The sequence below is a fragment of the Chelonoidis abingdonii genome, chromosome 7 (assembly GCF_003597395.2).
Source record: "Chelonoidis abingdonii isolate Lonesome George chromosome 7, CheloAbing_2.0, whole genome shotgun sequence".
NCBI lineage: Eukaryota > Metazoa > Chordata > Testudines > Testudinidae > Chelonoidis > Chelonoidis abingdonii.
Window position 1 is genome coordinate 103323241 of NC_133775.1, and position 13444 is coordinate 103336684.

At 41.2% G+C, this 13444-nt stretch overlaps 1 protein-coding gene across 1 annotated transcript in view; it reads right to left on the bottom strand.

The window, feature by feature from the left end:
• LOC116837700 (A disintegrin and metalloproteinase with thrombospondin motifs 2) overlaps positions 1 to 13444 on the bottom strand; it is a 105370-nt gene that overhangs the window by 22331 nt on the left and 69595 nt on the right. Inside the window, exons 11-16 of the mRNA XM_075068310.1 lie at positions 8966 to 9099; positions 8024 to 8147; positions 7244 to 7324; positions 4713 to 4876; positions 3356 to 3512; positions 1680 to 1812 (exon numbers count right to left, since the gene is read on the bottom strand). Coding sequence (XP_074924411.1) covers positions 1680 to 1812; positions 3356 to 3512; positions 4713 to 4876; positions 7244 to 7324; positions 8024 to 8147; positions 8966 to 9099 — 793 coding nt within the window. The remainder of the gene's footprint in view (positions 1 to 1679; positions 1813 to 3355; positions 3513 to 4712; positions 4877 to 7243; positions 7325 to 8023; positions 8148 to 8965; positions 9100 to 13444) is intronic.

Sequence of the window (13444 nt, forward strand, 5' to 3'; positions counted from 1 at the left end):
CTTCCCCACTGTCGGAGTAGCCGGCAAGAAGGAACTGAGGAGCGGGTGGGCCGGCAGGGGTATATATCACCCGCCATAGTGGCGCCACTCTAGGGGGTGACCTGCCGGCCCGCTGGAGTTGCTAGGGTAAAAGTTTTCCGACGAACGTGCACACGCAGCGCTTACGCCTACTGGAATGTATATGAGCAACACATCTCGAAGAACAAGAGTTACAAGGTGAGTAACCGTGTTTTTTTAACCTCTGATTTTATGAAATTACATAGTAGAGGAGTAAGACAACAATCCTTGGAGCACAAGATCATTTATAGGAAGAGGATCTCTGGGACAACTGAGTTGCAATGATCCTCCATTAATTGTGAGGGAACAGCAGCTTACAGTTTTATTCTGTTGGCCTCAGTGCTAAGGAGTCCAATCAAAATCTGCCTCGCCTATGAACGAGAAGGCCTCATTTAGGATTAAAACCACCTTCTAGGTAAGAATGAAGTTACTAGTTTAATTAGGGAGGGGCCCAAACCAAAACCCTAGATCAGACACTACGCAAACATTGGGGATTTAGAACCAAGATCCTGATATGAATATTGTAGTTGGCTAATATCTCTATAATGGGCTGAGCCAAAACTCCAGATCCAAGCACCCTTAAATTTGGGGTCTTTGAAATCCGTATCTGAATTTTGTGGCTCATGTGCGTGTGTAATTTAATTTTACTTTCATTTATAGTTTTACTACCTGGAAAGGAGCTCATAACTGAGTAACAGAAGATTGTAGCTTTACGCAGAGAATTCTAATTGTGGTCATTAAGTCAGTGCTGGTAAATAAACTTGTTAAACCCTGATCTTTGTTGTGTTGATGGGGCATAGTTTTTTGACTTCTTCTCTGGTGTTTGTCTTTGGAAGGGAGTTACAAAATATTGGCTGGTATTGTCTAGTTATTGATCACACGCATTGGAATCTAGACTCAGTTGCCAGAGATAAAAGCTGTAGATCAACTTACTCCTTACTTGTTGCAGTAGCAACAAGAGAAATATGTAAGTCCTACATGTGACAGGGTTAACTTGCTGCCAGACAAAAAAGCACCTGTAAAATGTGAATAAATACATCCGTAATAAATTGACTATATACAACAAGAAGGAGGAAGCACAAATAATAACCTCTTAAAATGCTGTCCTGGGATATCCATGGAAATCAACATAAATGTTTCAGCAAAAACTTGCATGAGCCAAACCATTCCCTTCCCTGAACTTTACAGCTTTAAAAATAAGCTGAGAGTTTTATTGGTGTTTGTATCAGAAATGTATGACATTTGTTCTCTTAAACAACACTCTATATGCTTGCTTTTATATAGTTAAATTCACACTGTAAAATCAATTTATATGACTGCACTTCTGGTCCATTGAATAGAAGTGTTTGGATCAAGATGGGGGTATTTTTCTGACCTAACCTATCTCAGAATCAGCAGGATCTGTCATTCCCAGAAATAGTGTTTCTGCAAGCAACACTTTAGCATTGCATAACACTATCTAGGCAATCATGTAAAATAATGGTGAAGGGCTCCTAATCTAAAACAGCCACATGTCAGAGTAGGAAGGTATATGGGGATAGCTGAAAGCACTTCGTTCCAGTTGAGCATTAGCATTAACTGGACATGGGCTATGACCAATTCTAAGGGACAGCAAAGCTTACATTGGTTGGGAACATTCCTGCGGATTGCACACTCTGCGAATAGGCTTTGGCTTTTGGATCCTCTCGCAGTATCTCCGATGAACCATCTTGTGGTCTGTCCTCCTCCGGCAACCATATTTCGTAAACTGATTACCTTAAGAAAGATACTTCTTTTATCTTCAGCATTTACAATACTTACATACAACTCAGATTGTACTTGTCCATGACGTGGCTAATGGTGTATTTTGAAGGGTAGGTGACCATTCTACGGGATTGTAGATTGCATCTGGTTAGCATTTACTTTACTCATTACAAGCAGCTACCTATTTAGCACCCAGAACTACCAGTCCTCTTTGTCTTCTTACAACAAAGCTATAATCACAATAACGAACTGACTCTTCTGGAAGCATGCAGAGAAGAGCAATAAAAATAATTACGGGTATGGAACAGGTTCCATATGAGAAGAGATTAAAAAGACACAGACTATTCAGTTTAGAAAACAGATGACTAGGGAGGATATAGATAGAGGTCTATAAATCATGAACGGTGTGGAGAAAGCGAATAGAAAAGTGTTATTTATCCCTTCACATAACACAAGAACTGGGCATCTTCCAATGAAATTAATAGGCAGCAGGTTTAAAACCAACATAAAGAAGTGATTTCTTCACACAACACACAGTCAACCTGTGGAACTCATTGCCAAGGGATATTGTGAAGGCCAGAAGTATAACTAGGTTCAAACAGAATTAGATAAGCTCATGAAGGCTAGGTCTATAATTGTCTATTAGCCAAGATGGGCAAGGACTCAATCTCATACTCCGGATGTCCCAAAACCCCCAACTGCCAGAATCTGGGACTGGATGACAGGGGACGATCACTTGATAAATTGCCCCATTCTGTTAATTCCCTCTGAAGCATCCGGCAGTGGTGACTGTCAGAGACAGGATACTGGGCTAGATGGACCTTTTGTCTGACCCAGAATGACTGTTTTTATGTTCTTAAAGGGGCACCTCTTGGCATTACAAGAGTAGAAGTTTCATCAGTGTCCTCTAAATTTGCACACCTAAAAGAGCAGCCAAACAGCACAGCAGCTGAAACCTCCTATCTCCAGGCACCACTGGTCACCAGCATTCATCAGGATCAGGGTCTAGTACTCACTGATCCCTAAACTGGAGGCTAAGATCATTGGACATAAAGGATTCAGAATTCATCTGCCAAGGGGTGTGATTTGTATTATGTGCTTGAAGTTTTGACATGCTAGTTTTCATCAGCACACAGCCAACTCAGGGACAGGGACAAAGACAGAAACTGTCATACCAGATGTGACCAAAGGTCCATCTCAGCCAGATATCCTGTCTCTAGGAGCAGTAAGGGATGCTCCAGACAGTTATGGACAATGGATAGTTATGGGATAAGCTGCTCATAGAGGAAGCTTGTTTCTAACCCTATGCTTGTTCAGCTTGTATCCAGAAGCATGGTGGTTAATATTCCTTACACATTTTTTCCAGTCTAATGCAAATATGGATTTTCTTATTCTTTATTTGTCTAATATTTGTCTAATCCTTTATTTAAATAAAATCCTGCTAAGCTCTTGGCCTTATTACTGTCTTGTGGCAATGAATTCCACAGATTAATTGTTTGTGTAAAAAATAAAAGGCATTTCCTTTCCTCAGTTTTAAATGTGTTTTTTTTTTTACCTCCTCCACAGGGTTTTGAACACTGGGACCATTTTTTCAGAGCCCATTCATATGTTACTGAATCATCCTCCAAAACGTTGTTATCTACATTTAAGGAGTCTTCATGGATCATGTATTTGTAAGTCAAAGAAACCTTGGCACTACCATGAGGAATCACCTAGTCAGCAAACAAGACAAAATAAAACCTTTAAAAAGCTTATATCAATCTCACAATGACAATCATGACACAAATATAAAAACATCCCCCAAGAGATGTAAATATTTTAACCCATTAGAGCTGTTCTTGCTGTTAAGTATCTCTGTATCCTTGAAGCATAGGGATTCTTATACTGCACGTTTAAATAGGCCGTCACTGCTTTGGATTGATTTTTCTTGCCAGTGTTGCATTGACTTTAAAGCATTAAATTTTTCCATAGCCTATTCTAAAGGAGACAAACATTAGGGTACAATGATAATGGTGACTCTACTAACAACAAAGATTAATAAAAATACAAAGATTAACTAAAACAGGTGGAAAGAATTGTAATAACCTCTGCAATAAACACAACCTTTCTTACGATAGTTCTATGAATAATAAACTCATTACCTAACCAAGGAATGGAGCTTCCACATAAAAAATGACTTAGAGCCAGCTTCCGCTGTAGTATTGAAGCCAAATGGACCATTCATGGAATATGTTGCTATTCCACATGAGTAAAGGTACTGAAATCTGGCCCTTAGAGAACGTAATTTTTATTCTTCCAGCGGGCTAGATTTTCAATTGGTGTAGATCAGCACAGCTCCTCTGCCTTCAGTGAGACTCTGTCATCTTACACCAGTGGAGGGTCTGGCCCACAGTATTTACACGGCATTTACTGTTTTACAATGTACAGTATAATGAGCAGAGTTTAAAAGATTTGTGAATTAAAATTCTGAAATGGACTAAACCACCTGAGACCCCATTAAAGGGTCCTTTTGCATCAAGGATCACGTGCCAGCCATTTTCAAAAGTCGCTGCAGATGTTGTTAAAGGGTAATGTACATCTGACTATGATGTAGTACACTGATTTTTTTTCTTAATGTTCACATCTCAGCTTGATTACTAAGTTGGATATCCATTAGCGAGTGATGATTCCTAGGCCATCCACAGGAAATAACTGGGAAGGTCGGATGCTTGACATACAACCCTGGAATTACTGTTAAACACATTTCCAGTAAGTGGCAATGAGCGAGTTCGAAAAGGATTAAAATACATCACTTTTATTCTTAAAGCAGATGACAATGTGTTTCACAAAAGGAACCTTAATATACTATAAAACATTATGACTCAGTGTAACCCAGACACACTTCCAAAGAAGATGGTTTTCAAGCAACTTACCAGAATGACTATACCATTGCGCAAAGGCCCCATGGTCTGCACTGTTTCTCTATCATCATCATTCCGGTATTCCCATTCCACACCCATGTCAACAAATACTTTAGAATCCGGTACATAGTTGTCTTCATTTAAAATGAATTTCCCTGTTTCTTGGTTCTTAATTGCTAGAAGTAACATCATAAACATGAATACTTGGGGTTTTCATCTCATTTCTAATATTTTTTTCAGTAGAAGGCTAGATGAAAGAGCTCCAAGCATACCAGTGTCTGTTCTTCCCCAGTTCTCTCATTGGTTTGAGAGAGAATTTTTTAGGCATTCTGCTTTACCTCATTTTGTTTTCTCACTCTGACACACAGTCTTCTGTGGATTTTTATTTATTTATTTATTTTGGCCCTGTGTCTATTTGTATTTTGCTCCAGTTACTTTTCCAGGATACACCCCTGTGATCTGAACCCATCCCTTCTCCAGTTAATTTCTGTCCTATCTTCTACTATCAGATACTTGAGTGGTCTTTGTTTTACTGATATCCCCAGCAAATGTGTACATCTAACTCAAGTGCTCCTCAGCACCTTCAGGCTTTCCCCCACTTCATAATTTAAATAAACCAACAACCACTGGCCAAGATTTTCAGAACTGGCTAGTGATTTTGGGTGATTCCATTTCAGGGGCTCATTTTGAGACATCTTAATAGGGCTTGATCTTCAGAAAGCACTGTGTACCCATCCTCTGAAAATCAGGCCTCTTTAAGATGTAACCAGTTGGGCTTCAAAAACTGAGGCATCCCCAGGCACTAGTCACTTTGGAAAATTTAGGCCTCTGTCAATTTATGCACCAGCAGTCTGGTTCCCTATATAATCCTTCCCTTCCTAAAATGTTCCCAGGTGCCTAATGAATGTAAAGCATTCCTCTTTGCTCCATAGACTCATCCATATATTGAAACCCTAAGGTTTCAATGGAGCGTGGAATTGGAGGCATTTTAGAGAAAACTAAAAGGGAAAGTCTTGACACAAGACTTTTTCTAGAAAACTAAATTCAGCTCCCTGACATCTCTTACAACCCTCCATAACCTTAAAAAACAGGTACCAACGTGTATCCCAGCAATCCCTAGGTGTTTATCTAGATGTCGATGACCAAGTGGACCTCCTGGCACCAAGTACTGATTCCTATTACTGCAACCTGTCTGCATTTCACATCTCTGTCCCCACCCCTGGAGTAACCTCTTTGTTGCAGCAGCAATGATCAGCCTCCTCCATCTGTTAGAACATGGGTCCTATCTAAGGGAGTCCTTTCTCCATTCTACATTGTTCCCCTCTTGATTAAACCAGCTTCCCCAAGTGGAGGAGCCGGTTCTGAGTTGGGCCTGCTCTACAATATCCCTATATCCTGCTTCTATCAACAATTCAGTCTTTTTCACTCAAGTACAGCAAACATGGCCTGAAGCTGCTGCACTTGGATTCAGAGTCATGAGCTGCTTGTGCTGGGCGCAGGAGGGAACATCTGGGCACAAGGAAAGCAGTCAGATGTTCTTCAGCCTGGGCAGTACAATAGGTAACACCACACATTGGTTTATCTGTTGCTGGTCTTCTACCCCCTCATTTATACTGGGGATGAAGGAACTGGCTTATCTTGTCCGATGGTACTTGGTTGACCTATGTTTTGTGTTGAAGTTAGAAGATAAAGTGTTTCTTTATTCACTATACACATTTTAATCCACTCCATTCACTAACAGCAGATTGAGCAGCCTATTCCTCTCAGAAATCACCCTCCCCCTCAATGTCCACACTCTCCTGGGCTCTCTCAGTGCCTTGCTCAGTCCTGAAGTATAATTATATTAGCAGTATGTACAGGCTTGTGAAGAAGCAGCAGACTGAGGGGAATGGGTGGTCATACTAATGCAACTGGTTTACCCCAAATGAAGAATGAGCCTAATGCGGTTCCTGAATTGGTCACGATTCTGATCTGCCAGGGGGTAATGAATGGCATTTTTAAGGAAGCAGTTACTAAAGAGAAGCTTGAATGATTCATAGCAGAATTAGCTGTGAATCCACTTCCAATTAATAACAACCTATCAGGCACTGCTTCTTACTGATCCCATTGCACTGTAAGGAGAGGATTTCAATTACTGTCTAAATTTTGTGATTGATTGGCCATCCTAGCATCATTACTATTAACAATGGTGCAGAATTTGAAACAGAGAGAATGACAGTGGTATGCTTTGGAGGTAGCTGGGAAGAGGCTGAATACAGGATGCATATTGTGAACTATACACGTGAAGACAATGCAAATGCTATCACACCCTCTAATGAAATTCATCACCCCATATAGCAGCAGACACACTGATTCTGGGATCATCCTGTGAAGGTGCTAAATAATAAAACATGAGGGAATTAGGATCCAATTCCTAATTTGTGCATGTAAAGGGAGGAGGGTTCTTTTGCGCAGACCGATGCACAAACACATTAGGAGCTTGGGGGAGTGGGGGAGAAGCAAACTAAGCCTGTACAGAAAATATATCACAAATGAATACTCACCAAGATTATGAATGGTGGCATCTGTTTCTTGTACAAGCAAGTGCCTTGCACCAGCAGGAATTTCAAACATCTTAATGTACCCTTTATTCCAATATTAAAAAAATAATAACTGGTCAATATGATAAAAACAGGGCAAGTCTGTTTTACTGTATATAAATGGATTTATTTTAACAAAACTCAGGATGTTTTAAAGCAAATTGGGCATAAGCAATTATGCTATTCCTATCCCTACATCAGATAACGAGAGAGGAAAGAGACAGTGACCTCTGGGTTAACAAAAACAGCTTGAATGTCATCAGCAAACTTATGCCACTTCAGACCAAAATGGTTCCTTATCTCCCCAAGTGACCACACAAATGTAGAAGAGCAGGACATCCAGGTTCCAGACTGGTAATGACTGGAGATAAGATACTGTCATAGCATTCCATGGAATCAGATTCAATAGATGAGCTACATTAGTTTGCAGAGAAATCTGCAACACAAATCGGTCTATAAGTCTCTTGGGGAGAACCATTAAAACCACTTCCCTGTGCCAACTGTGGCAGGCATAGGCCCTGATCTTAGCACAGAGGAATGACAACTTGGAAAAGCTTTTCACGTACTTCCAAACTCCAGACCCATCTCAAAGATAAAGTCCTGACAGTGTCTGCTGGAATAGGTAAGCCTAAAACTATCTGCAATAGGCCTGTGTTGTCATGGTAGCAAAGAGATCCAGAGTGAACAAACAAGAGAACTCACTGAAATCATTCACCCAGAACAATACATCTTGAATGAACTGACCTGGTTTCTTTGGTGTCCTGGAGAATGTTCCTTTCACCACCTTGCAGTGAGAGTTATCTCCACCACAGACACCACACTTATCCTCTTGCTTAGAGGAACCTATTACCCTGTCACATCCAACTTTCTGTGAGCAGAGAGGAAAGACAATGCTACTTGTTCATCCAAACTTTAACTCAAATGATCCTTGGATTAAGATATCAAAAATAGGTTTTTAGTATTAGCTAAAAAATTATAGTACTTCCCTAGAGTGCACATTGGTAAACACACATTTCCAGTCATTGCAGTAATTGTAGCTTAGGTAAATATATTTTGTGATTCATTAGGGTCCTGGTTCAGGAAAGCATCACTATTAACTCAGGGGTCTTAAGCGTGTGTTTAAAGTTAAGCACAAGCTGAAGTTACACTGGGATTTAAGCACCTGCAGAAGTGGTGTGTTGAATCAGGGCTATAATTCTGTTCCAAACTGTAATTTAAAAGACTGATGAATTATAGCAGATCCCAATTTATACAAATTGTTGGTGATCATAGCCAGATTAAACAGATACAGCATACACATCAGCTACCTTTTAACACCACTTCCTTCAGAAGTTGCTGTATGATCATATTTTACTATACGTTCCATCATCATCAAGCCTTATGAAGGAAAAGCTTCACCGAAAGCTAACTGTCACGATTCATCTTAAAAACCACTGCATATACTACTACTTGTGGAACTAGACGCTGCTGGAATCGATTCCCATGCAAAGTGATGGCAACTGCAAATATCACACACAATATTGTGACAGTAATTGTAATGAAATCTCTCCACTGCCCAAAGCATTATGGCACTCACTTAAATATTCATTCTCAGAGAAGAACATTCAAGTGACTGTTTTGATAGTTTTTGCATCAGCTAGTCTTGAAAAATGTTAAAAGTGAAGCATCAGGAGTGATGCTACTTACCAAACAATCCCCTCGCACACAGATGCTATAAAAATCTTTATATGAGCAGCGGGTTCCATCATGTACCATTCGTTTCATATACACGACATCACCAGTCTCCTTGGACTCACAGTACAGGCGGCACCTTTCTTTAACTAGAAGACAAAATGCCCCATATTTTATTGTTAAGCTTGAACAGTTCATTTGCTCAAGCTATGAATGTCAGCTTGAATGGCAGCAGTATTAGCTATTAGCCTGCATCATCTTTCATACAGCGCTGAGCACACTGTCTGCATCCAATAAATGCTAAATTGTTATTATCATTTTTCTACAAAGGCTCAGTTGGAAACTGCTGGATAAAAAAGAACCAATAGATTGTTCTTGGGACTGTATCTTAGGGTTTGTCAACACTGCAAAAAAAGATCCACAGCTGCAAATCTCAGAGCCCAGGTAAACTGACCTCTTTGGCCAGGTTTAGAGCCTGAGCTCCAGCCTGACTGGGAATGTCTCCACTGCTATTTTTAGCCCTGTAGCTCAAGCCCGGCAAGCCTAAGGCAGCTGATCCAGGCTCTGAGACTCACAGCTGTGGCTTTTTCGTTTTCCCCAGTGTAGACAAACCCTAAGTGACTTAGTTGAGTTTACGCTGCACACTGAGCCCAGGCTCTGACTCAGGTTTGAGCCCATGTCCACCTTCTGTCTACACACGACTCAGTCTGACTTGCGTTAGCAAGCACTCAAGACCTGGCTCATAGGAGTCTGCGGGGGGTGGGGGGGAGGAGGGACAGGTCAGAGCCCGAGCCCTCCTGAGACTCGGGTCCAAGCCCTACCATTTTGCAGTGTGGACAGCACTCAAGCCGCAGACGCGAGTCAGGAGGTCTGTGTAGTGCAGTACAGACGCATTAGCATGGTTCTTGGACCCAGGTCCAGCAACCATATGCCGGAGTTTAAATTGCAGTGTGGATGCTCAAGCAGTAGTTGGAAACATCAAGTCCACAAAGTCAGGTCCCACAGACCCGAGTTAACAATGCAGGGTAGACATATCCAAAGAAGCCATTTTACTTCTTAAGGGGCTGCATTCTGTACTGTGCAATCTGACCTATGTTTGGGCAATTCAGAGCCCCACTACCCAAGGGGTGGAATTCTGCCTCAATGCTCACTGTATTTAAAACTGAAAAAGCAGATAAGATTTTGCCCTTGAATAGTAACAGTTCAACACTGTATGTGACATTGGCTTCCAAAGAGTCTTAGGAGAGTATTGGACTGTTTGCTCCTAAACAAAAACGTTATTCTCTACTACTGCAGTGCTTGGATCTACGATAGCTTAAGTCATCAAACAAGACAGGCACTCTGACAGACCATGAATAAGGTAATTTTACCACCAGTATATGTGCAAACAGCCAAACCATTGCATTTCTTTCTTCTAATCTGTTCTGGGTGAGCTGAAAACATGCAACAGAGCTGAAATGACTGGTTAAGGACTGAATAAACCTAGGGCCTCAAACATGGCTTCTTTGTATCTCATTTTCACACACACTTCTTGCTTTGCCCATTGACTAGTTGCATACGGTGGGCTCTTATTCCACTGTATGCCATCCTGTGGGCACACAGTCCAAAAGGCACAAGCTAGCCCAAAGGTATGTGCATGCAGTACAGCAGACAAAGCACCAAATTTCTAAGCCTTCTGAGGTTCAGTTGATTATAAGGAGTACAGTGAGCCAAAAGCCCTTTCTTTTTCATTCTTGTCCTGGACACCCTCCTGAGGAACATACAGAAGCAGCAGCTTGGCAGCCTGTTGTTTGCAGATGCTATCATTCTATGCAGTGAGGAGAAGGACAGTCTAAAAGAGGATCTTGATAAAAGGAGAAATGTGTTGGAGAGACTTGGGGACAAAATAAGGAGAAGAGAAACAGTCTGCAGTGTCAATAATGTGAACATGGAAGTATTATCCTTGACACCAGATGGGCAGACAATGCCGAAAACACAATCTTTCAAGTATCTGGGCTGCAGAATCTTGGAAAATGTGGAAATTGAGGAGGAAATTAGAGCTATAATCATAAATGCCAGGCTCAGATGAAGAGAGATGAGTGGTGTTGTGTGTGACAGGAAGATACCAGTAAAATTAAAAGGGAAAGACTATAAAATGATGGCCCGTCCAGTTTTAATGTACAGCACTGAGTGTTAGGAAACAAAGAACCATGATAAGCAAACGATCTGTTCCACAGAAATGCAAATGGCTGAGTGGTGTAAGCAAGACAGACCATGTGAAGAATGAGTATGTTAGAGGCATGCTCAAAATAACACCCATAAGTGAGGGACTGCAGGCTCAGACAGTTCGGTCACGTAAGGTGCAGTCTTGACAACTATGTGGGGAAGAGAGTCCAACAGAGCAAGACTGAAGGAAAAAGGTGGAGAGGCCAACCCAAGAAAAAGTGGTGGGATGTCATAAAGGAAGATGTGTTAGCATGTGGTGTGATAAAGGATATGGCATTGAACAGAGCATTTTCGAGGGAGAGGACTCAGAGCTGTCCCCATTTGATGGGATTAACACTAGGAAGACAACAGCCAGCCAAATGTAGGGAGATGGAGACCCTAACTTCAGGCGGATCTGCCAAAGTGACTCTCTAGAGAAAAGACAGGGTAAGATAAAAATGTATGTTGCTCCCAGACTATGAATAGTGTATATCCACTAAAATATTCAATTTATACGCACTTATTTTCATAAAAGGGTGGTGTGTGGCCCTGAATGTGTTAGAACTGCACTTTCTACCATAGTTTCATGAATTTAAGGCTTGTCTACACACCAAAGTTGTATCCCTTTAACTATACTGGTAGATAGTTAAATGGCACAGCCCCCCACATGTGGATGCAGCTATACTGGCACCTGTAGCCTTATTTCTGTCCAGGAAGGGGAATAAGATGGTATAATTATTTCAGTAAAATATCACACCCCTAACTAAACAACATAATTCATAGATTCATAGACTCTAGGACTGGAAGGGACTTCGAGAGGTCATCGAGTCCAGTCCTCTGCCCTCATGGCAGGACCAAATACTGTCTAGACCATCCCTGATAGACATTTATCTAACCTACTCTTAAATATCTCCAGAGATGGAGATTCCACAACCTCCCTAGGCAATTTATTCCAGTGTTTAACTACCCTGACAGTTAGGAACTTTTTCCTAATGTCCAACCTAAATCTCCCTTGCTGCAGTTTAAGCCCATTGCTTCTTGTTCTATCATTAGAGGCTAAGGTGAACAAGTTTTCTCCCTCCTCCTGATGACACCCTTTTAGATACCTGAAAACTGCTATCATGTCCCCTCTCAGTCTTCTCTTTTCCAAACTAAATAAACCCAATTCTTTCAGCCTTCCTTCATAGGTCATGTTCTCAAGACCTTTAATCATTCTTGTTGCTCTTCTCTGGACCCTCTCCAATTTCTCCACATCTTTCTTGAAATGCAGTGCCCAGAACTGGACACAATACTCCAGTTGAGGCCTAACCAGCGCAGAGTAGAGCGGAAGAATGACTTCTCGTGTCTTGTTTACAACACACCTGTTAATGCATCCCAGAATCACGTTTGCTTTTTTTGCAACAGTATCACACTGTTGACTCATATTTAGCTTGTGGTCCACTATGACCCCTAGATCTCTTTCTGCCATACTCCTTCCTAGACAGTCTCTTCCCATTCTGTATGTGTGAAACTGATTGTTCCTTCCTAAGTGGAGCACTTTGCATTTGTCTTTATTGAACTTCATCCGGTTTACCTCAGACCATTTCTCCAATTTGTCCAGATCATTTTGAATTTTGACCCTGTCCTCCAAAGCAGTTGCAATCCCTCCCAGTTTGGTATCGTCCGCAAACTTAATAAGCGTACTTTCTATGCCAACATCTAAGTCGTTGATGAAGATATTGAACAGAGCTGGTCCCAAAACAGACCCCTGCAGAACCCCACTTGTTATACCTTTCCAGCAGGATTGGGAGCCATTAATAACTACTTTCTGAGTATGGTTATCCAGCCAGTTATGCACCCACCTTATAGTAGCCCCTTCTAAATTGTATTTGCCTAGTTTATCAATAAGGATATCATGTGAGACCATATCAAATGCCTTATTAAAGTCTAGGTATACCACATCCACCGCTTCTCCCTTATCCACAAGACTCGTTATCCTATCAAAGGAAGCTATCAGATTGGTTTGACACGATTTGTTCTTTACAAATCCATGCTGGCTATTCCCTATCACCTTACCACCTTCCAAGTGTTTGCAGATGATTAATGATAAAAAATGGAGCAGACCAGGTAGCTGTCTGATCTAAAGCCCACTGAAGTCAATGAAAAGAATCCCATTAGCTTCAGTGAGTCAGGCTGTAGAAGAATATTCCTTACACATAGGTCTGTGAGCCCCTCTCTGTGGAAGAAAATGTACATCTTGAAATGAAGCAATGAAGCTATCTGCATCTGCTCCTCTTAAAATCCCAGGTTGCACAAAAACGGAAGAAACAA